At 43.6% G+C, this 24,476-nt stretch overlaps 1 protein-coding gene across 1 annotated transcript in view; it reads right to left on the minus strand.

Annotated features, from left to right (window-relative positions):
- Positions 1-24,476, minus strand: part of COL9A3 (collagen type IX alpha 3 chain) — a 65,107-nt gene that overhangs the window by 18,667 nt on the left and 21,964 nt on the right. The window contains exons 4-18 of the mRNA XM_073607477.1: positions 23,344-23,415; positions 21,985-22,038; positions 21,565-21,600; positions 21,440-21,463; positions 17,403-17,456; positions 14,974-15,027; positions 14,727-14,768; positions 14,561-14,617; positions 11,369-11,422; positions 10,311-10,364; positions 8,739-8,792; positions 8,345-8,398; positions 2,990-3,043; positions 2,704-2,757; positions 491-544 (exon numbers count right to left, since the gene is read on the minus strand). Coding sequence (XP_073463578.1) covers positions 491-544; positions 2,704-2,757; positions 2,990-3,043; positions 8,345-8,398; positions 8,739-8,792; positions 10,311-10,364; positions 11,369-11,422; positions 14,561-14,617; positions 14,727-14,768; positions 14,974-15,027; positions 17,403-17,456; positions 21,440-21,463; positions 21,565-21,600; positions 21,985-22,038; positions 23,344-23,415 — 771 coding nt within the window. The remainder of the gene's footprint in view (positions 1-490; positions 545-2,703; positions 2,758-2,989; positions 3,044-8,344; positions 8,399-8,738; positions 8,793-10,310; positions 10,365-11,368; positions 11,423-14,560; positions 14,618-14,726; positions 14,769-14,973; positions 15,028-17,402; positions 17,457-21,439; positions 21,464-21,564; positions 21,601-21,984; positions 22,039-23,343; positions 23,416-24,476) is intronic.

The following is a 24,476-nucleotide window of genomic DNA, read 5'->3' on the forward strand; positions in this document are numbered from 1 at the left end:
CTGTGTTAATGGTACTGACAAACCATCTCCTATGTGTAATATTTTGTTGCTCAGTGCTCTACTTTAAATCTGCTGAGCTCTGAGGAAGAAGGAATGCTCCCTTCGAAACGCGTCAGCTGGTAGTGATGCTTGTGTGTTCCTCCATAACCCTTGGAAGGTTTCGCTTATCATAGAACCGTATACTGTTAGTTGGTGCAGTTTTTACATCGCGCCTTACTCGACTATTGTTTGTGAGTAATTTCTTTTTATTACCTTAATAATAACTTTTTACAAAAGATCATTCACATGGCTAGTGCGCCCTTTTTCTCTATTGTTTTCGCTACTTTAAATCTGCCCAGGTGTCTGGGATAGGAGAGGGCAATACAATACCTCAGAATTATATATCCCGCTCAGTAGGGGCAAAAAAAATCTATTGCAGATCTTGGTTCTTCTTGAATTTCATGTATTTGTCTATTTGAAGAAACGTCACTTCCTTCAAATCAGTACAAACCTTCTCACCGTCCTGGCCATTGGACCCATCCCGTCCATCCTTTCCGGGCATTCCCTGCCAGGAGACAAGATTGAAAGAAAAAAATGACTACTGAACCAAATAATGGTACACATGGCTCATATCAAAAAAACATTAATTATATCATAACTAGGTAACATAATCAGTGTGTTATTCAAAGTTACATATCTGCATAGATTATAAGGTTGATTAAAAACACGGGTCCATCCGTTTCTTCTATGTAATAGATTTGCATTTATACCTTTACACGAGGAGAGGAGGCAGCCATATTGGTTCATTACATAAGCAGGCTCTGCTTCCTGCTTAGTAGTACTGAACAGTGCTTGTGCTTCTCTGTTAGTTGTGTGAAAGTAAAAGCATAGCACTTTATGGAGCTGAGACTTCAGGGTAATCATTTCCCATGTCTAATATACAGATGGCCATTAGAAGGGGAATCTACAAATCCGTCACTGTAATATAATAATAAGGCTAAGGTTAAGCAAGCATGTAAAAAAAAAAAAAATAATAACTTGTTTAACGCCGTTGATATACGTTGGTCCTTTGACATTAAATACCGTTGTTATGGCAGCAGATAGCTGCCATAACCCTGGGATTTTCTTCAACGGTGGGCGGTTTGCTTTAGGAGAAAAGTGGTCTCCGCGGCGGATTCACCGCAAGATCGCTTTTATCGGGAGAGGTGCCCAACCCCCTCCCACCACGTCCCAGTCGTCTCTGGAGCCGTCGGTAGCGGCAGAGATGATCCGATCCTTTCCCCTGCTTTGCACGAGTGAGGGAATGATGGCCCTTGAGATTTTTTATGGATATGTCCATCTACTATATTGACATAACTATCGATTAGTGGTCTAGCGCCCCCCACTTCACTTGTTTCCAATGATGGCCCCCGCTTGACTTTATTCTATTGGATGACGTCAGCGACGTCAAACGTTGCTTCCACCCAACGGCCTTAAAGAGTCAATTTTTTTTTTATTAATCTAAAAAAATTAAAAAAAAACTTTTTATTTATTTATTTTTTTTATTGCTTTTAAGTGTAAATGTGAGATCTGAGGTCTTTTTGATCCCCAGATCTCACATTAAAGAGGTCTTTAATGTGTGATCTGGGCTTTTAAGGGCTTTTTTTCTATTACAGGGGATGTTTACATTCCTTGTAATAGGAATAAAAGTGATCCAAATTTTTTTTTTTTTAAAGGACAGTGGAAAAATTCAAAAATAAGAAGTAAAATAAATAAGAAAGTTTTTTCTTAAAGCGCCCCGTCCCTCTAAGCTCGCGCACAGAAGCGAACGCTTACGTAAGTCGCGCCCCCATATGTAAACGGTATTCAAACCACACATGTGAGGTATCGCCGCAATCGTTAGAGCGAGAGCAATAATTATAGCACTAGACCTCCGTAACCTGGAGAAATTGTTAAGCGTCGCCCATGGAGATTTTTAAGTGCCAAAGTTTGTCGCCATTCCACGAGTGGGCGCAATTTTGAAGCGTGACACATTGGGTATCAATTTACTCGGCGTAACATCATCTTTCACAATATAGAAAAAAATGGGGCTAACTTGACTGTGTACTTATTTTTTTATTCAAAATAAGTGTATTTTTTCCCAAAAAATTGCGCTTGTAAGACCGCCGCACAAATACAGTGGGACATATAGTATTGCAATGACCGCCATTTTATTCTCTAGGGTGTCTGAAAAAAATATATATATAATGTTTGGGTGTTCCAAGTAATTTTCTAGCAAAAAAAAAAATATTTTAACTTGTAAACAGGTGTCAAAAATAGGCCTGGTCCTTAAGTGGTTAACTAAAGATCATGCAAAAGTAACTATTGCATTGATAAGCCAGAATACAACTTTTTTGCGCACAAAATAAAAAACGCAGAGGTGATCAAATACCACCAAAAGAAAGCTCTATTCATGGGAAAAAAATGACATAAATATTATTTGGGTACAGCGTCGCATGACCACGCAATTGTTAGTTAAAGTAACGCAGTTTCGTATCCCAAAAAATGGCCTGATCATGAAGGGGGGGGTAAATCTTTTGGATGTCAGGTGGTTAAAAGCAGCTCGGGGGCGGCAACTAATATGCATGGTTCTGATTCTACCATGATGTGTACTATGACATCACCATATAAACAAGTGATGTAGTATATTTCTTGGTATATTATAACCATCTCTGAAGCTTTCATTGTAATGTTAAGATCTCTTACCAGCTCTCCTAACGGGCCCGGACCTCCCGGCATTCCTTTTGGACCTGATTTGCCCTAAAGCAGAAGTAACATAAATAATTATCCAGCTCAGACAAATTACATTCATATATTAGTGACATTTTTTTGTCTTTATAAATAAAATTAAACAGTTTATAAAGGTCTTGGAATGTTCCACCAACAAACTTCTGACATCTATGGATTTTCCTTTATTCCGTTAACCAGGATGAAGCTATAATGTCTACTTCTGGAAAAAGAAGACTCAAAAATGGTTACATTAGTCACTTACCGTGTCTCCCTTTGGTCCTGGGTATCCCTGGGGACCCCTCACACCTTGATCCCCCTAAAAACAACAGACAAATAAAATGAAGGCTCGTGCCATTGCTCGCTGCTCCTCTATAATGATCAACATATGCCTTGGATTCTATAGTTCAAGTCCAACTCCAACCAAAACTTTTTTGGGTTAGATCCTCTATTATGTTTTCATTGATGTCTGTTGAACCTGAGAGGGCAGGGGTGGGCACTTATTTTCCCAGAGGGCCACGTAGGGTTGCCACCTCATCCCTAAACCCGAACACATAGTAACTACACAGGTTCTGAGGCTAATTTAATGCAGATAAGGCACCAAGTGAGTTTAGTTACCACCTTAATCAGCCACAGAACCTGTGTAATTAATTTGTGTTTGGTTTTAAAGGGATAAGGTGGCAACCCTAGGGCCACATGAGAAACTTGGGCTGTTGTGAAGGGCCTCCACCTTTATACACGCCTTTGGCATTTGACGTCACTTCCCTAGCATGGCGGAAGATAAGGCCAACTAGTCGGGGCAAAGGCTCCACCTGTTACCCGGTCCGGTGGAGAGCGGCACCGGGCAACACTTCCCCCACATGCCCGCACCTTCCTCATATCCTTGTTGCCCATCTCTCATGGTCTCCCCTAGTTGCTTGAGGGGTGGCGTTGCTCCATCTACACTGCTGAAGCCACTCAGAAAGATTGGAAGTGTGACTGCGGCCGGTGGTCCAATGAGGGCAGAAGCACAGCTGCCACCATCTTGTTGACTGGCCGCCTGGATTTAGGGATTCCACACTCCCACATTTCTGATTAACCTCACGTGGGCCAAACAGGGACAGATGGGCCAAAGGGTTGGATGTGGCCTGAGGGTCATAAAAATGCCCGGGTCTGTGATAAGAAGACCTCCCCTTACTTCCAGTTAGAGCAGGAAGTCATGAGAAATCTCTCCAATGGAGACACAGATCAAAGACAAAGACACATTTTTTGGTAGGGTAAGGAAAGATTAGAACAATGACGCTCTATCCAAAACTATGGAACATTAAAGTGTATGTAAATTCTATGACTATTTTTCAGTATATTCAGCTTTCTGAAAGTGGTACATTAGTCAGAAAATGAAGTTCTGCTAGATCACTCCAGGCTGGCCCCTTTAGCAGGTATACTTATGTAAAACATTTAAGATAAGTTCCTACATGGTTTAAAATCCAGTAATACACTGTCTCGCCCTGCTCTACACATGCTCAGTTGCTCTCTATTTTGTATGCACTGCAGAGTTTGTAGAGGCTGATCTTAAAACGCAATTAAACCCTCCTATGCAGTCAAGGAAGCTGCTTCTGTTTGATCTGCAACTGCCATGGTGCTGCACGTGTGATCAGTTATAACACCAGCCACTTGATGGATTGACTGTTTGTTTGAGGAAACAAGCACATGTGACAGTTAGCAATCTTGGCCAGTGTGGGGACAAGGTCATCTAGAGCCCAGGGTGCGAACATGCCAAGACGTATAAGCGTTGTGTGTCAGCAAAGTTCTCCCCACAAAAACTGAGCACTAATCTGCATGCTTGCCCCCTAAGCATAACTTCCCCCTCCTCCCAGTACAAATCCACCCCACAGCTAAAAAACCCCCTTCCCTGCACAAATCTTTGCCCCCCCATCCCCCAAATCCTTCCAGCTCAAATACCCCACCCCCCAAAAGAAAAAAATCACCCCCCCCAGCACAAATTTTCTTCCCCCCTCCCAACACAAATTTTCCTAGATCACCACTCTTAGTACCCCCCACCCCTCAAATTTCCCCTGCTAGAACATTACTTGCACCTTGTTGTTTCCCTTTCCAACACAAATCCCCTTCCCTCCAATCTCCTTGTGGTTCCCCCCCCCCACCTCACATGATACCACGATGCCCAGGGCAGCCGCCCCCCTCCCCACCCTTTGTCCCAGCCCTGATCCTGGCATTCCAGGAATGTATCTTTTTTTTTTTTTAAATCGTTAAATTGATGGGTTTAGGTCTGCTTTATGATTTACTGCTGTTCAGGGGATCTGGGCTTCAGCAAAACGGCCGTCTCCAGCAATGAAGAAAACAGGAGTAATGCTGGAGGCAATTTCCAGCACATCCTAATTTTGGTAGCATAATTATAAGCATGGAATGTATGTTCCTTGCTATTTTTGTATCAAGTTGCTATGGGTAAAGTTCTGCTTTGAAAAAAAATTATTTTTATGAACCTTCCCACCATTTACAGCACTTCCTGTTGCGGGCTGACAACTTTAAGCCACTGCCTGAAAATGACCTGCAACTTTGTCAGCTTACTGTGTATGCGTGCTTCAGATGATTGTTGAGCTGCTCAGCCCTAAAAGGCAGCCCAATGGCCAACCAAGGCAGTGCATGCGGCAGTCAGACAACGCTAAACCACTACATATCCATTAGCATCAGTGTTGTCAGCATGCACTGCCTTGGTTGGCCATTGGGCTGCCTACAACAGGAAGTGCTGTGCCTAAACGGTAAGACATTTTGCAACAGATATAGAAAAAATGAGTTTCTTGAAAAAAATGTATACAGTGAGGTATGGTGCCAAACATACCAAAAATAGAGTTTTAGGTTTGCATGCCCTTTAAAGAAAAATGCAACAGGGAGAGAACACAATTCAGGTGGGTGGAGCTGAGAACACGGGTGCAAACGTTCCTCAACCACCATCAGGAACTGACTGATTCCCAACACCCCGATCCAAAATGGTTGGACTAAAGTTCTACATATCAAGATTTGTCAATGCAATGGCAATGCTAGATACCTTCCATGATGGGTTAGAGAACGATGTAAACACAAAATTGACTAGAGATGTGAACGACAGAAGAATTTGTCTCATTTAGTTTCGGATTACTCATGCATTCTGGGTTGGATGGAGGTGGAGCCATCCGAATCTCCAAATCATAACACAACGAACTGAACAAAATAATTTTGGATTCATTTGTAATGTTATGATTCGGAGATTCTGGTGGATCCACCTCCATCCAACCCAAACACAATAAGTAGGACTCATAATCTTTTTTTCACTTTTATACCTTACTGTATATATTGCAATATGTTTCCATGTTTCCATTTCATATGTTGTGTACTTTTTATAATAACACATCCGAATCTCCGAAATAACGAAAATGTTGTCCCAACGGACCCTGTAGAAGAGGGTTTCTGGTCTTTGATACAGTGGGCATATTGACTAGGTGGGTCAACGTCATCAGCCTGTTTGTATCTGCTGATTCTGGTCTCTCTTACAATTACGCCATGTAGGATAATACCATAAAGGGTTGACATGTTTTTATAAGAGGTCTTTGGGACTGGCAGGAATCTCAGATTGATTATAAAGTACCACACGTGACAGTTAATATAAAATCGCTGCAACCAAGTTAGCTTACAGCAATGGTGATTTTTGTGTTGGATCATCGCTTTGTCCTATTATGCCTAGGGGAATGTAATTAAGTTCTTAGCTGTGGGCCTCTCTATAGTATGTAGAAGGGGAGATATACCCTGTTTTACCAGAAGTATTGGGACGCCTGCCTTTAAACGTACATGAACTTTAATGGCATCCCAGCCTTAGTCCGGAAGGTTCAATATTGAGTTGGCCCACCCTTTGCAGCTATAACAGCTTCAACTCTTCTGAGAAGGCTGACCACAAGGTTTAGGAGTGTGTCTATGGGAATGTTTGACCATTCTTCCAGAAGTGCATTTGTGAGGTTAGTCACTGATGTGGACGAGAAGACCTAGCTCACAGTCTTCGTTCGGGTTGAGGTCAGGACTCTGTGCAGGCCAGTCAAGTTCCTCCACCCCAAACTCGCTCATCCATGTCTTTATGGACCTTGCTTTGTGCACTGGTGTGCAGTCATGTTGGAACAGGAAGGGGCCATCCCCAAACTGTTACCACAAAGCTGGGTGCATGAAATTGTCCAAAAATGTCTTGGTATGCTGATGTCTTAAAGCACTTGTTAAACCTAAAAAAAAAAACTGACCCTGTTCCCTTAAAGCATGTTATACAGCACAGTGCTTGTGCTATGTGATTTGGCCCCTTCTATTACCTAAAAAACCTGGCTGATCCTGCCTGGATATACTCTCCCCCCTGGAAACTGACCACGGTTTATCATGGCTGCTGAGCCCTGACACTGTAGTCAATTTACGTGCCTCCATCATCCGCATCCCTACTCTGTCCTTCTCTGTCCTCCTCCCCCCACCTCCTGCTGCTCTCATAACTACAAACAAAACCTCCCATCCCCTCTGTAACATAACAGTATGTGTCCCTGTGCCTGTGTTATATAAAAAAAATATGCCAATCTGTACCTGTATCAGAGCATCTCCCGGCACTCATGTAACTCCGCGTCTCTTTCTCTCTCCTCTCCGGCTGACATCATCGGGAGTGCTCGGCTCCACCCACTGGTGCTGTCAGCCGGGGAGAGGAGAGAGCCTTGGAGTCATGTGAGCGCCGGGAGATGCTCTGATATAGGTACAGATCGGCATATTTTTATATAACACAGGCACAGGGACACATATTGTTATGTTACAGAGGGGATGGGAGGTTTTTATAGTAGTGGCTTAACAACCTCTTTAAGAGTTCCCTTCACTGGAACTAAGGGGCCAAGCCCAACCCCTGAAAAACAACCTCACACCATAATCCCCCCTCCACCAAATGATTTGGGCCAGTGCACAAAGCATGTTCCATAAAGACATGGATGAGGGAGTTTGGGGTGCAGGAACTTGACTGGCCTGCACTGGTCCTGACCTCAACCGGATAGAACACCTTTGGGATGAATTAGAGCGGAGGCTATGAGCCAGGCCTTCTCGTCCAACATCAGTGCCTGACCTTGCAAATGCGTTTCTGGAAGAATGGTCAAACATTCCCATAGACACACTCCTAAACCTGTGGACAGCCTTGCCAGAAGAGTTGAAGCTGTTATAGCTGCAAAGGGTGGGCCAACTCAATATTGAACCCTACGGATTAAGACTGGGATGCCATTAAAGTTCATGTGCATCTAAAGGCAGGCGTCCCAATACTTTTGGTAATATAGTGAAGCTCTGGTTTTGCACAATGATTTGCACTGAGTGTTCCCAAATCGATCATTTTGAATCCCTAGATACACTTTCACACGTCCTCCTACATCTGAAGATTGACAAGACCATTGAACGTCATCATGATCCAGTAACCTCCAGTTATTCTTGGGTTTGTGTTTGTTGTGTGTTTAGCAGTGAATGTGTGCATTAATCAACCTTTTGCCATAATTGTCTCCTATTATTAACAACACGGTGATGGTTCAGAGATACACATGTCATCAAGTGAATACTCAGTTATAAGAGAGGAAACATGCCTCAAGCTCATACGTACAGCTTTCCCAGGAGGTCCCGGAGGACCAGAAGGTCCCCTAAATCCATTGTCTCCCTACAAAGAAGAGAGGACCAATTAATACACGATAGCCACAGGGTAACAAAACTGCGAGATGTTGTTTTAAAGCATAACTCCACCTTGGCTGAAATTTCGAATCAGCTGAGCACTCCACACTGGTTTGGACATTAACAGGTGCTACAGCAAAATGGGGAGTGGCTGGGTAATGAGCCACACCCCCTGGTCAACCTGAGATTAAGACAATCAACGTGTTCTGCATTTTCTGCATTGGACTACACTCATAGGACTCTTACGAAGTGGAGTTTTACTTTAAAAGTGTAATACAATTTGAACATCGACATGCAGCACAGGGAAGGTACTGTAAATGAGCACTCACCCTGTCTCCTGCTCCTCCTTGGGGTCCGACTGAGCCCCTTGGACCTCTTGGACCCTGAAATAAGAAACAACATATTTGTAAATGATATCATCTATATTTTGAACCAGGGGTCTCCAAACTATGACCAAACTATTCAGCCCACCTCAAGATTTTATCAGGCCTTCTGATGAAAATGGGACTCCGATGGGGACTCTCATGTATGGAGGGAGCTTTGACATAAGGGAGACTTTAATGGGGACTCAGATGTAAGGGGGCTGTGATGGGGACTCTGATGTAAGTGGAGACTCTGATCTGATTGGGACCCTAATGTATGAAGGAACCTTGATGGGGATCCTGATATACAGGGGGATTCTGATGGGGACCCTAATGTAAAGGGTGAGTTTGACTGGGGCTCTGATGTAAGGGGGCTCCAATCCGGACCCTGATGTGAGGGGGAATCTGATAGGGACCCTGATAGGGACCCTTATGTAAGGGGGGACTCTGATGGGGACACTGATGTATGGGGGAACTTTGAAAGGGAACCAATGTATAGGGGGACTTTGATGGGGACCCTGATGTAAGGGAGGACTCTGATGGAGCCCCAATGTAAGGGGAACTTTGATTGGGTCTCTAATGTAAGGGTGACTCTGATGTAGACTCTCTGGTTTGGGGGGACTCTGATGGGAACTCTCATGTATAGAGGGACTCTGATATAAGGGGGACTATGATCTAAGGGAGCTTTGATGTAAGGGGGACTTTAATGGGGACTCAGATGCAAATGAGGTTGTGATGTAAATGGGGTATGGGGGGACTCTGATGAGGGGGACCCTGATATATGAGAGGATTCTGATGGGGACCCTAATGTAAGGGGTGAGTTTGACTGGGGCTCTGATGTAATGGGGCTCCAATCTGGACCCTATTGTGAGCGAGGAATCTGCTCGGGACCCTGATGTAAGGGGGGACTCTGATGGGGACCCTGATCTATGGGGGACTCTGATGGGGACCCTAAAGTATGGGGGGACTTTGATGGGGACCCCGATATATGGGGAAACTCCGATGCAGACCCTATTATGAAGGGGGACTCTGTTGGGAACTCTCATGTATGGAGGGACTCTGATGTAAGGGGGGCTCTAATCTAAGGGAGCTTTGATGTAAAGGGATTGTTATGGGGATTCTCATGTAAATGGGGACTCTGATGGGGACCCTGATATACTGGGGGATTCTGATGGGGACCCCAAACTAAGGGGGGGATTTTACTGGGGCTTCAATTTAAGGGGAGCTCCGATCTGGACCCTGATGTTAGGGGGGACTCTGATAGGAACCCTGATGTAAGTGGGAACTCTGATCGGGACCTTGATGTAAGTGGGGACTCTAATAGGGACCCTGATATATGGAGGGACTCTGGTGGGGACCCCCTTACATCAGGGTCTGCATCTTACTTTAGGGCCCCAATCATAGCCCTCCCATCAGAATCTCCCCTACATCAGGCGACTCTGACGGGGATGCCGAGCCAATGCGTCGTGTGCACAAAGCGCTGCCAACCCGGAATACCATTGGATCTCAAGGAGCATTCTGAAAGGGGGTTTGGTTTACCTGTAAGCCCACACTGCCAGGGATTCCTGCTGGTCCTGGTGGTCCTGGATCTCCCTGCGGAGAAGAAAGATGCAATCAAAACATCTGGAAAACATGTACACATCAGCTTAACTCTATAATAGAATGCAATTGAAACTTTGCAAAAATAAACAACCTTCCAGGCTGAATCATTAGCGGTAATTAGACATCGTTGCCTACAGTGAGCCACAACAAATAACGATGACAGATGTGAAGGTTGGGCCCAACCAAAAGTAGACATCCTGTTCAATACACATGTTCATCTATGGTGAGCCCGGGGCGGCCATGTCATTTGTACAAACTGTGTAACTGCATACGGGCCCTTTGGGACTAAGGGGTATATTTACACTAGATGTGGGTCTGATGAGTGTTGGGACCCCTTCCACTGTCTAATAGACCTAGACATGGCCCGCTTCTATCTAGCCATCAACTGATATACAGTGACAAAGTGTTTACTTGGCCAATAATTTATTGGATAGGTCCAATGGGTCTTGTATATGAGCGTTTTGGTGACTATGGCCTGCAGTGGGTAGACCTCCATATCTGAATGTCAGACCAATTTTGAAGATCAGTAGACTATCAGCTGGTAAATTCTAAATCTTTCCTACAAACGAACTGTTGAGGTCATACATGCCACATAGACAGTCCAAATGTGGTATGATTTTTTTTTTGTAGGTAGAACAAATGTGTAGATCTCTCAGTATTCCTAGAGCAGGGTTTCTCAACCGGTGTTCCATGGAATCTTAAGGTTCCTTCAGAGGTTGCTAGGGGTTCCTTGAGCAATGAGCATTTTCCACCTCTCAGATAAGTTCCCACCGACACCACTGATCTTTTTAGCTCTCAGTAAGGGGCAATTCTTCCGAATGTCCACAAGTGTAAGGAGCATTCTTCCCACTGACCATCACAGTAATGTATCATGAGTTGTAGATATAGGAATTTTTAGCAGGGGTTCCCTGAGACTGGAACATTATTTCAAGGGTTCCTCTGTGTGTTGGAAAGGTTGAGAAAGGCTGCTATTGACAGTTAAACCCCAATATTACCCTCTGTCCGTCCTTTCCAGACTCCCCTCTCTCTCCTTTGTGCCCCGTGTGACCCTGTAATAAAAAGAAAAAAAAAAACAAGGATTAAATACAAAAAAATAAATACATAAACAAGGCTATTCATAAAAACGAGAGTCTTGGAATGGAATACGTGGACCACATACAGGCAGATCAAGCACTGAGATCGCTAGTTGGAGGTTTCTCAGACCATACTGAAATCACTGCACTATCGCAATCTTCCCATCGTAGCCTGTGATTGGTGGAGAGCACTGTTCTATTTTCTCCATGGAAAATACAGTCAGACATAGAGGTGGGCAGTAAGCACTTCTTAAAGGGAATGTAAAGTCTTTACAATGTTTTATATAAACATATATAAGAGACAAGCTCCTTCAATGTATAGTCTGTATCATATATGTGCATGGAGGCAGCCATAGTCGACCATTACACATGCAACCTTTGCTTTATTCTTTGCAGCACTATCCAAGGGTCATACTTTACTGCTCCTTCTCATATTGCAAGTCTAAAAGTTGGCTGATCCATTGCTGATATTTCATCTTAAAGGTTGTGAAGAGAGAGAGAGACAAAGTAATTGAACTACATCACTGAGCGCTCCCTCTAGTGACTAATTTACAATCTTTATATTGAATGCCATAACATAAATGTCAAAGCACAAGCTTTTAAATCTGAGCTTTGGACAAATAGCTAAATGCACAGTCTAAATAAACATACGGGAGCTGTGTTACCTGCCAAATGAGTTTTATTTTTGTCTGTCCAGACCTGGGGTTTACTCAGCCCTGCTAGACATCATATCCAAGTGGATGGCACCACTTTCCCTGTTACAGTTATAGACTTTAGAAAAGATAGCATGGTGTCCTCTCTCTCCGCCCCAAGTCAAATGATTGGAAAGTGAAGGAGCAGCAGGAGACTGATGAGGTCACCCCTCTGCTTACCCTATTCTTTCCTCCTTGTCAGCGTATTTGCAGGCAGCACACTTGATTGGATGCAAATCTTGCACTTATCTCTCCCTGCTATTTAGGGCATAGTAGGAAGCTAATATGTTACATTTAGGTGCAAATGAATTTGTATCATAGGCCCACTTTAAAAGAGTAAGTTGTAAAATTACTTTTTAATTCTCTACTTTTACCTAAAATTGCTCGAGAATTAAGAAGCCTGCATCTATAATAAACCAATTCCAGCCTCACAAAAAGTGGAGTCATCTAAGAAATCAACTGAACACATCATTCTACAATCACATCTCCAAAACAGGCAAGACCAACTACAGCTGACAAAATGACCAATGCCTCTTGGAGCTAAAGTGATCAAACAAAAGCCAAAGTACCAAGAAGTGACTAACATACTAAATGGATAAGTGATGATATATCTTGGATCTACAGGTGGCCACCATATTCAAGCCACAGTTGATAGTCCTACCAGAGTCTCAAATCCAAGTTTATCTCAGAACCACACATGACCACTATACTGAAACCATGATTGATGATCCTACTGGAGCTACAGTCCCAATATCTCTCAGAACTATAAGTGACTACCATATTCAAGCCACAATTGATGGTCCTACTAGAGTCCAAATCCATGTTTATCTCAGAACCACACATGACCAATATACTGAAAAGATGATTGATGATCAAACTGGGGCTACAGTCCCAATATCTCTCAGAACTATAAATGACTACCATATTCAAGCCATGATTGATGGTCCTACTAGAGTTCCAAATCCCAATTTATCTCTTAAGCACACATGACCACTATACTGAAGCCACAACTGATGGTTCTACTGAAACGACAAATCCCAATGTATCTCAGAACCTCAAATGGCCACCATTTTGAAGTCACAGCTACCCAAGGGTGTATTTACATGAGAGAGCCAAGCAAACAGAATAGTCAAGAACCTATAGTCCTTTAATTGTATAGTTTTTCTCATCAATTTTGATCAGCAGCCATATTTGTTCATTACATAAGAAGGCTCTGCTTCCTGTTGATCATCTTATGTAATAGATAAAACTGTCTGATTAAAAACAACGTACTACAGATTCTAATGATGTCAAACAACCACAATGCAGCCAGAGGAAATGGGATCTTTACTTAGGCTATAAGTGACACGACAAAGCTTATATGATGATGCTGCTCTGGTAGAATGATATTGACATGTGCACAATTGATTTTTAATGATAGCTCTACTATAAAGAGCTCTCTGGCTCTCCATCCTAAAGGCAATCTGACTACAGAGACCACCACCACTCTAAAACATAACTCTCTCTCTAGTTTTCATAGAAATCTCATAAAGACATTATATAAATTAATTTTCTCCAGGACTGTTTATCAAATACTATTACTGGAAATTAGATTTCTATGCAACCATAAAGGGCAGTGCCCCCCTTACCCATTTTACTGGTCTGCGATAGGTAGAATACTTGACCAGCACCTTAACGGTACTCCAAACCAACCTCAGATCCATGACTGACAGGTGCCTATGATAGTCCCACGATAGCCCCTGTGCAGCCACAAAAGGCAGTACCCCTATCTTAATGGTTTGTGATGAGTAGAACCCTTGGCCAGCATCTTAACGATAACCCAAACTAACCATAGATCCATGACTGACAGGTGCCTATGATAGTCTTACGATTGACTCCTATGTAACCAAAAAAGGTAGTGCCCCCATCTTAATGGCCTGAGAGGGGTTGTAAGCTTTAAAAGCACCTTAACGATACCCCAAAGCAACTTCAGACCCATGACTGACAGGTGCCTATGGTAGATCCACGATAGTCCCCATGCAGCCACAAAAGGAAATGCCCCATCTTAATGGTCTGTGAAGAGCAGAACCCTTGGCCAGCAGCTTAACGATACCCCAAACCAACCTCAGATCCATGACTGACAGGTGCCTATGATTGTCCTATGGTAGACTCCTATGCAACCAAAAAAAGTAGTGCCCCCCTCCTCCATCTTATTGGTCTGAGAGGGGTTTTACCCTTGAACAGCACCTTAACGATACCCCAAGCCAACCTCAGATTTATGACTGACAGGTTCCTACGATATACTCCTATGCAACCAAAAAAAGGCAGTGCCCCATCCCCCTTCTCAATGGTCTAAAATGGGCAGAAGTCTTGGCCATCACCAGAACGATACACCAAACTAACCTCAGATCCATGACTGACAGGTGCCCTTTGATAGTCTTACCTTAAATCCTGGCATGCCAGGAGGACCGGGTGGGCCAGGTGGGCAAACAGCTGGACACTGCATTGAAGAAAAAGGACTGTCATTAATACTTATTCAGTTATGGATACTTGTTCATGCGTCCTTAAAATGGCCTGGGCTAATGGGGCCAGAACATCTGAAAACCTACCTGCAAATCCCCATTGCTGTCAGGAGCAACTCCTGGAAGACCCTATAATAAAATATCCAAGAATGCATGAGAGGAGAGAAAGCTGCAGGATCCTATCACTAATATTTCTGCTGTCTTGCATGGTAATATATATGTACTGGGTACAAGGTCTTATGTGGAAAGACAGAGAACAATAATGAAGCAATTCTTTTGGTTGCTTTAGGCGCAACACCATGCTAACAAATCAGACATAATTAGAGCAGCTTACCGGAGGGCCTGGTGGTCCTGGTGGGCCAGGAAGGCCAGGTTGACCTGCAGGTCCCTGTATAATAACATTCAAACAAGAGCTTAATGACTACTGACAAACAAAAGTTTCAAGACTCTTCTAAAGAGCATGTAACAATGCATTTAATATTAGTGCTGTCATATTAAAGAGTAACTAAAAGAATGTGCGTTTGAACCTGGTCAGTCCAGATAAGAAATGTATTCAGTAGGATAAAATGGAAGATTTTATAATAGCGCTGATACATTTAGGGGCCAAATACCCTTCATCTGGGCTTGAAGATGGAAAAGCAAAGTATACAGCTAGATGGAAATACGAAGTATGGGGTCTTTCTATCAAATGAATGCCCAGAGTTCGTCAATGGTTTTATGATACAATGCTGTTTTATTTAATACTTTAAAAGGAATATGTAGTCAATAGACTCCCTTTAAAGCGCAGCTGAACCAGTCCGACATGTCCATTGCACAGCCACAACCGCTGTGCTGCAAGCAACAATGCTCACTATTCTGAAGCAGCGTTGTTGATTGGAGCAGTGTACAGGTTGGTGTATTGGACCCCTGAAGTTCTGGACTGCTGTGCTCTGTATGAGAGATCTCCAGTGTGCTGTCGGCATAGAGGAGTTTGATATACCTTTCATATTAAAAAAATATATACTGACTCGTACTGAAGTTTTTTGGCAGCCTGACGCCATCAGATTAATAAAACATTAAGGTTCAATTGGGCTTTAAATGTTGATCTTCGGAAGAAAAACACTTAAAAAGTTCAAGGTTTGAAGTGTAAATATTGTTTCCACTGAGTTGGAACAATTTGTAACCTCTAGTAGGTTTTTATTGTTGTATTTGTCCTTTTTCTCAATTCCCGCTCCAGTGGGTGGTTATAAGGGCAAGAATTTGAGAAAAATCTCTTTAATGGGGAAACATACAGCAATAAAAAACTGTTCAAAGTTTAAAGTTAGGAATGGTTTAGAGCAGCCATTCTCGACCAGGGTTCTTTGGAACCCTATGGTTCCTCCAGAGGTTATTGGGGGTTCCTTGAGCTGTGGTTGATTGACCTTCCATCTGATGGTGCCTGGATAGGTCCAAATTTAGTGCCGCTTGCTAGCGCCAGGACACCAGTGATCTTTTAAGCTGTCTGGAAGGGGGGCTTTCTAACCACCACTGTAAGGGGAAAATTTTTCCCATGAGTTGCCGAGGTAAGAGGCATTTTTTCCACTAACCTCTGAGACCTAAACATAACTTCAAGGGCTTCTTTGGTAAAAAGTTTGAGAAAAGCCTTTGTTGGGTTTTTAAGGCTGTCTTTGTCTTTGTTTGGAAGTAACCTCCCTCTCTTTTCCTGTGGGGAGATACCAGCATAGCGCCCCCTCTAGTTAGGCTACTAGGTAATTTTAGTTTTTGACTCCACTGTAGTGAGTGGGAGTGGTTGGTAATCCATGGAGTCTTATCAGGAATCCTGAGCTGAAAGTTTAATTGCCTCCCCCTTCCCTAGACGAAGTTTTCAAAACTATCAGCTGAATATTTATCATGCACTGACCAATCCCTGCAAAGGGACATCCAGAAGGTGGCTGGGGAGGTGATAAATGTGCAGGAAGCATGAGCAGATTGTTCTTTCCTTGTCAGGGAGGGCTCCAGTCTCCTGGGGGCTATTGCCCCTGGGAGATTACCAGAGAGACAATAGATTGCTGCTTGGGCCTCAGCTGTTGTTGGGCTAAAGGCCTGAAAAGTATTGCCAAGGAAATACCCTTGCTGAAGAGCAGTGTCTCTGAGCCCTGGACTGAAAGAGGGATCCTTATTACCTTCACAGAGGATTTGCCTGAGGATGCTGGGTGGCGGAGAGCTCCTGGGATACTGTAAAGACTTCACTGGGACTGATGGGAAAGTGCCATAGGGGAACCAGTTTCCAGAGGCTGCTTTATGGACTGATGGACTGCTGTTGCAGGACAGTCAACATCCTAGCCATACTCTGCTGCCTCCAGAAAATCTGCAGTTAGACAGAAGTTCGTCCTTCTACCATGAGTGGAGTATCCCGTAACCCTAAACCCCTCTCCTGTCAAAGTTCTTCAGGAATAAACCATAAAAAGACATCCCTTAGACTGAGCCTTAATTGTCGCTGTGAGTAGGACTGTGCTTGGGCGACTGCCAGCCTCTGTACTATTTGAGAGAACCTGTCCATCTTCAGCAACCCTTTTGAGGGTGAGCACTACACCAGGACAGGAAGTAAAGGAAAATTTATACAATGGGGGCACATGCATTAAAATAAGGAAACCTCCACTAGGAATATTTAGTTATTAATATATGATTGAGAGTCAGGGTCCAGTTTGCTGCAGTACATTTGCATTTATAGTAAGCCATGAAATTATATTGTTAAGCCATGGTTAAAGGATACCCTTACAGAGTAGCAAACAAAAAATAACATACCACTGGTCCCTGGGGTCCTTTACCGCCTGGTAAGCCACTCGGTCCAGCCAGACCCTGGAAGGAGGACACAGATCAGACACAATCTGTAGTCGCACAAAAGATGTTGCTGATAAATGAAATGTGACCTGGCTCAACATTGCCAAGATCTGAAACAGAATAACATCTACAACTGGCTGTTAAATTAAACCTGACAAATTCTTGGGGCTGCTCTCTAAAAATACTACTTATTTGTTTGATTTGCAGACCTATTGGCTTTTATAGGCTCCAAGTTTTTGAGCAGGAACAGGTATATAGGTGGGAAGGTGGGACAAATGTCAGAAGTCCTTATATGTATACTGCTGCTGGTACACTGATTCAAATATTGGTGAAAATATATCAGTACGCAGCCAGGAAGCCAACATTTGAAAAAGTAGAGTTCAGCAAAGGCATCCTCTGTGAGCCATTATAACAGGTTTCTATTAAGTAGAGGATTCCACTAGAGGTGCTGGCACAAGAACACAAGCCATACATGAAGACTATATGGGTCAACAAAGGTAGAGGTACAGGCAGAGCAGTGATGGCAGACTGTCTGAGGTTACAGCAAATAAAGATCAGGGGTTAAAAAACATCTGGGGCAAATTCAACAAATGCAGGACAATGAATATAAAAGTATTGGAGCTACTGGAAGGGGATCAATACAATATGGAAGGTAGGGCAAAGAAGATGGGAGGTATCAGGGAGGAGGGAGATACAGGCAAGATATAGTGGATGGGTAGTATTAGGAAGGGGAAAGATATAGGCAGGATATAGAGCATGCTACAAAAACCTACAAAAATTAGATCTATGGGAATGTAAATAGCTATGGTGTCTAAACCCAAACATTTAGAGGAGGTGCATCCAAAAATACAGCACAACAAACAAACCACAAAAGGATACAGCCACTGCTAAGGTTACCCACCCCCTCGAAAAAGAGTGCATCCCCACTCCCCCAAGAACCTCCCCGACCCACGTGAGGAGGGGCGGGGTAAGATACCGTCAGGATGTGGAGGATGGGTCATATCAGGGAGCGGGATACAGGCAGGATATAGAGGATGGGTGATGTCCAGGATGGGGGATACAGGTAGGATATAGAGGATGGGTGATGTCCAGGATGGGGGATACAGGTAGGATATATTGGATAACTGATATCAGGGAGGGAGGATACAGGCAAGATATAGATGATGGGTGAAATCAGGGAGGGGGGATACAGGCAGGACATAGAAGATGGGTGGTATCAGGGAGGGAGATACAGGCAGGATGTGGAGGATGGGTGATGTCCAGGGTGGGGGATACAGGTAGGATATAGAGGATAGGTGATATCAGGGAGGGGGGATACAGGCAGGACATAGAAGATGGGTGGTATCAGGAAAGTGGATACAGGCAGGACATGGAGGATAGGTGGTATCTGGAAAGGTAACATACAAGCAGGATATAGAGGATTTATGGTATCAGGGAGGGGAGACTACATGCAGGATTTAGAGGATGGGTGGTATCAGGGAGGGAAGGATACGACCAGGATATATAGGATGGGTGGAATCAGATGGAGGAATATATAGACAGGATATAGAAGATGGGTGGTATAAGGGTGGGGAGAGATACAACAGGATATAGAAGATGGGTAGTATGAGGGAGGTGGAAGATACAACAGGATATAGAAGACGGGTGGTATAAGGGAGGGGGAAAATACAACAGGATATAGAGGATGGGTGATATGAGGGAGGGGAAAGATACAAAAGGATATAGAGGATGGGAGGTATGAGGGAGGGGGAAGATACAACAGGATATAGAGGATGGGAGGTATGAGGGAGGGGGAGGATACAACAGGATATAGAGGATGGGTGATATGAGGGAGGGGGAAGATACAACAGGATATAGAAGATGAGTGGTATGAGGGAGGGGGAAGATACAACAGGATATAGAAGATGGGAGGTATAAGGGAGGGGGAAGATACAACAGGATATAAAAGATGGGTGATATGAAGGAGGGGGAAGATACAACAGGATATAGAGGATGGGTGGTATGAGGGAGGGGGAAGATACAACAGGATATAGAAGATGGGAGGTATGAGGGAGGGGGAAGATACAACAGGATATAGAAGAGGGGAGGTATGAGGGAGGGGGAAGATACAACAGGATATAGAAGATGGGAGGTATGAGGGAGGGGGAAGATACAACAGGATATGGAAGATGGGAGGTATGAGGGAGGGGGAAGATACAACAGGATATAGAAGATGGGTGTTATGAGGGAGGGGGAAGATACAACAGGATATAAAAGATGGGTGGTATGAGGGAGGGGGAAGATACAACAGGATATAGAGGATGGGAGGTATGAGGGAGGGGGAAGATACAACAGGATATAGAAGATGGGAGGTATGAGGGAGATGGAAGATACAACAGGATATAGAAGATGGGTGGTATGAGGGAGGGGGAAGATACAACAGGATATAGAAGATGGGAGGTATGAAGAAGGGGGAAGATACAACAGGATATAGAAGATGGTAGGCATGAGGGAGGGGGAAGATACAACAGGATATAGAAGATGGGTGGTATAAGGGAGGGGGAAGATACAACAGGATATAGAAAATGGGTGGTATGAGGGAGGGGGAAAATACAACAGGATATAGAAGATGGGTGGTACGAGGAGAGGGGGAAGATACAACAGGATATAGAAAATGGTAGGTATGAGGGAGGGGGAAGATACAACAGGAAATAGAAGATGGGTGGTATGAGGGAGGGGGAAGATACAACAGGATATAGAAAATGGGTGGTATGAGGGAGAGGGAAGATACAACAGGATATAGAAAATGGGTGGTATGAGGGAGGGGGAAGATACAACAGGATATAGAAGATGGGAGGTATGAGGGAGGGGGAAGATACAACAGGATATAGAACAGGGATATGCAATTAGCGGACCTCCAGCTGTTGCAGAACTACAAGTCCCATGAGGCATAGCAAGACTTGTGAAAGCCACAAGCATGACACCCAGAGGCAGAGGCATGATGAGACTTGTAATTTTGCAACAGCTGGAGGTCCGCTAATTGCATATCCCTGATATAGAGGATGGGTGGTATAAGGGAGGGGGAAGATACAATAGGATATAGAAGATGGGTGATATGAGGGAGGGGGAAGATACACCAGGATATAAAAGATTGGAGGTATGAGGGAGGGGGAACAACAGGATATAAAAGATGGGTGCTATGAGGGAGGGGGAAGATACACCAGGATATAAAAGATGGGAGGTATGAGGGAGGGGGAAGATACAACAGGTTATAGATGATGGGTGATATGAGGGAGGGGTAAGATACAACAGGATATAGAAGATGGGTGGTATGAGGGAGGGGGAACATAAAACAGGACATAGAGGATGGGTGGTATGAGGGAGGGGGGAGATACAACAGGATATAGAGGATGGGTGGTATGAGGGAGGGGGAAGATACAACAGGATATAGAGGATGGATGGTATGAGGGAGGGGGAAGATACAACAGGATATAGAGGATGGGTGGTATGAGGGAGGGGGAAGATACAACAGGATATAGAGGATGGGTGGTATGAGGGAGGGGGGAAGATACAACAGGATATAGAAGATGGGAGGTATGAGGGAGGGGGAAGATACAATAGGATATAGAAGATGGGTGGTATGAGGGAGGGGGAAGATACAATATGACATAGAAGATGGGTGGTATGAGGGAGGGGGAAGATACAGGCAGGATACAGAAGAGGGTGGCAGGTTATAAAAGGGAGGAGGGAGTACAGACAGATCAAACAGGAAGATTGATATCAGGGAACAATTTTGGCTAGTGAGGAACGAAAATTGAATCGAGGTAAGGCCTAGCTGTTGCAATAAAATTTAGGAAATTATTTGGGTACACTTAACAAGGGGTGGCTCAATAGACAAAGCCAGGTAGACTGGGATGAACCAAATGCAACTTCAGGTGGATCATGGACTATTGCAGGGGGGCTTTGAGTCAGATTAGAAACATTTAATATTGCTGTTCAAAGAAAGTTTAGGAGTCACTTACAGGAGGTCCTGGTGGTCCTCTTCCCTATAAAGACGGGAGTAAAAACAATTAAAGAAACATTTATTGAACAATTTGAAAGCCACATGACTATAATAATTATGTGTGAGTTTTGGATCTGTACTTACTGAAGGTCCATCAGGCCCAGGTGGTCCAATATCTCCCTGTAACAAAACATATCACGTTATTTTTGAATCTATACTATACAATGTTATATTATTGCCCCAAATACAGTAATGTAGAACATTTATGTGCTCTATCCTATATTCCAACTCTCAGCAGATTCCTGTAAGTGTCACAAACCTGCCATGTTTCCGAAGGTGAAAAAGTCACATGCAAATGCGATTGGTGGCAAACATCAGCAAAATTGGATACAGAGAAACATCAGGTAAGGCTACAAATTCCCATCTAACAGAAAGTCCTGATTACCTATTTAGTTTTACACTTCTAATGCAGCCTATAAACCCATCGCCATTACACTCATCACTTGACTGTATGCCATAACATCTACAGCTGAGCTCATTTTAGACACGGTAGGAACAATGTACCCTTTCTCCTGGAGGTCCATCAGGTCCGGATTTCCCATCAGGTCCAGTCAGGCCCTAGAAAAAAACATCAATATTAACAGTCATACTACAAATAAATTCAGATTAGCACTAAAACACATTAGCCATTTTGAAAACTGCCTTTTGTCTCCTGAAATCAAAATTTGTTTTAGCTTAAAGGAAAAACTCTACTAAAAATAATAGAGGACATCACCAGTCTATATGTATACGTGAATTGCATAGGGCGATTCACTTATGCCGCGTACACACAGGCGGACTTTTCGACCGGACTGGTCCGACTGACTTTTCAACTGACTTTCCGACGGACTTTCGAACAAACGGACTTGCCTACACACGATCAACCAAAGTCCGACAGATTCGTACGTGATGACGTACGACCGGACTAAAATAAGAAAGTGGATAGCCAGTAGCCAATAGCTGCCCTTGCGTCGCTTTTTGTCCATCGAACTAGCATACAGACGAGCGGATTTTTCGACCGGACTTGAGTTCGTCGGAAAGATTTGAAACATGTCTTATTTCTAGGTCCGTCGGACTTTTGGGAAAAAAGTCCGCTGGAGCCCACACACAATCGAATTTCTCCGACGGAGTCCAGTCCAAGTCTGCCGGAAAGTCCGCTCGTGTGTACGCGGCATTGTACTTACCTTTGAGGAATCCTTGAAATAGTTTTATGGTCTCAGGGAACCCTCCCTAAAATTGTTAGTGTGATATATTAACATGATCAGCAGGTTGTAGGGAATAATAAAAAAAAAGGATAAAGAAAGGGATTTACTTCATATTTATGAAATGAAACAAATAATAATAATTATGTCAAGAAAAGAGTAGAGTAGGGACTGGCCAGAGAGGGATTGCTTTGCTGCAGTTGACCGGCTTATACATGTATTGCAATATGTGTGAACTAAAAACTCCTGTTTTTTTCCTTGCAAAATTTGCTAGAAAAGAGGTATAATGGCAGTGTAAAGAGGGTTCACCCAGAATTTCTAGTGTTAACATGTGGTCACACACCCCTTTAGCACCTGATGGATGATATACATGTACAAGTTATTGGGATTTGAGCACAGGTATATCTTATTTCAGAGGTCACAAAGGACCTGTATAACATGATCGGACTTGATACCTCCAACATATCACTTTTCCATGTACATGGGTGCTCAACCTGTGGTGCTCAACCGATTGGCCCTCCAGCTGTTGTGGAAGTCCCATGAGGCATTGCAAGGCTGACAGTTACAAGCAGGACTCCCAAAGGCAGAGGCATAACGAGACTTGTAGTTCTTCAACAGCTGGAGGACCATAGATTGAGCACCCATACATTACAGATACATTAATAGTCAATTTTCTACTTACGTCAATTCCCGGAAGGCCAGGCAGGCCAGCTTTTCCAGCTTCTCCTGGTTTTCCTGGGGCTCCTTTTGGGCCCTATAAGAGTAGAATCCAATACAAATCAGTCCTTTAATTACTCATACACTAATAAATGTGTACAAAGTGGATGTAAACCCAATTTTTTTATTTTTATGTCATAATGTAGAGTATAATATTTCCTATCATTTGAGCCCAGTCTTGCCACAAAGGGTTAATCCAGCTCTGAGCAATCCTCTTTTATTGTTCAGTGAGATAAAACTTGACAAACAGAGAAAAACTTTGTCAAATCCTCCCCCTTGCTGTGAGTGACAAGTGATTTACATATCTCGTGCACTAGCCTAAGACATGCATTATTTTTTAATTCCCACCCCCACTCCTTTCTTCAGCAGCTCTGCAAGGATTGGCTGTTCCACACCTCAGCCTGATTTGGCATGCTGAAGTCATGTGATTACTTTCCTGTCTTTTCACTGGATGTTAGCGATCATAGCAGAAGTTCAGTGTAAGAAATATACACAGGAGAAAATGCATATTGACAAGGGGAGTGTAGAGGTGGGCGGGGAGTCTACTGACATCACGACTCCACCCACAGAGCTCCAGACAACAGACCCCGCCCACAGAATCTGCAGTTTTTCGGGTCTCATAACAGACAGAGGGGAGACATTTGACAGGTAAAGATACATGCAGGAGGCCTGTATATCCTTATAGATAACCCCTATGGCAGTAGTTTAGAAAGGATGACATTGGGTTTACATCCACTTTAAAGCTGAACGTCAGGCATATATAACAGACACACATGTATGCAGCTCTATTTTCATCAATACACCAATAAATGTATTTATTTAAACGCAAGGGGTGTAAGTAAATGAATATGACCTGATATGAGCTCTTGCAGTTCCTGTACGGCAAACCTCAGAGGGAGAAGCAGTAAAAGGAGCCAGAGGGTTAAGCTGCAATACTCATGTGCTAAAGGTACATGCTGATAGGAGGAAAGAGCGGAGTGTCAGAAAAAATAAGCTGATCAGTCTGCTCCTTTTCCTTTCACCGTCTAGTTACCAGGTGGGGGAAAGGCAAGACCTTTAGGTGTTACTTAACCGCATCAGATAAAAATCAGGTCTCCT

The sequence above is a fragment of the Aquarana catesbeiana genome, linkage group LG12, assembly GCF_042186555.1.
Source record: "Aquarana catesbeiana isolate 2022-GZ linkage group LG12, ASM4218655v1, whole genome shotgun sequence".
Classification (NCBI taxonomy): domain Eukaryota; kingdom Metazoa; phylum Chordata; class Amphibia; order Anura; family Ranidae; genus Aquarana; species Aquarana catesbeiana.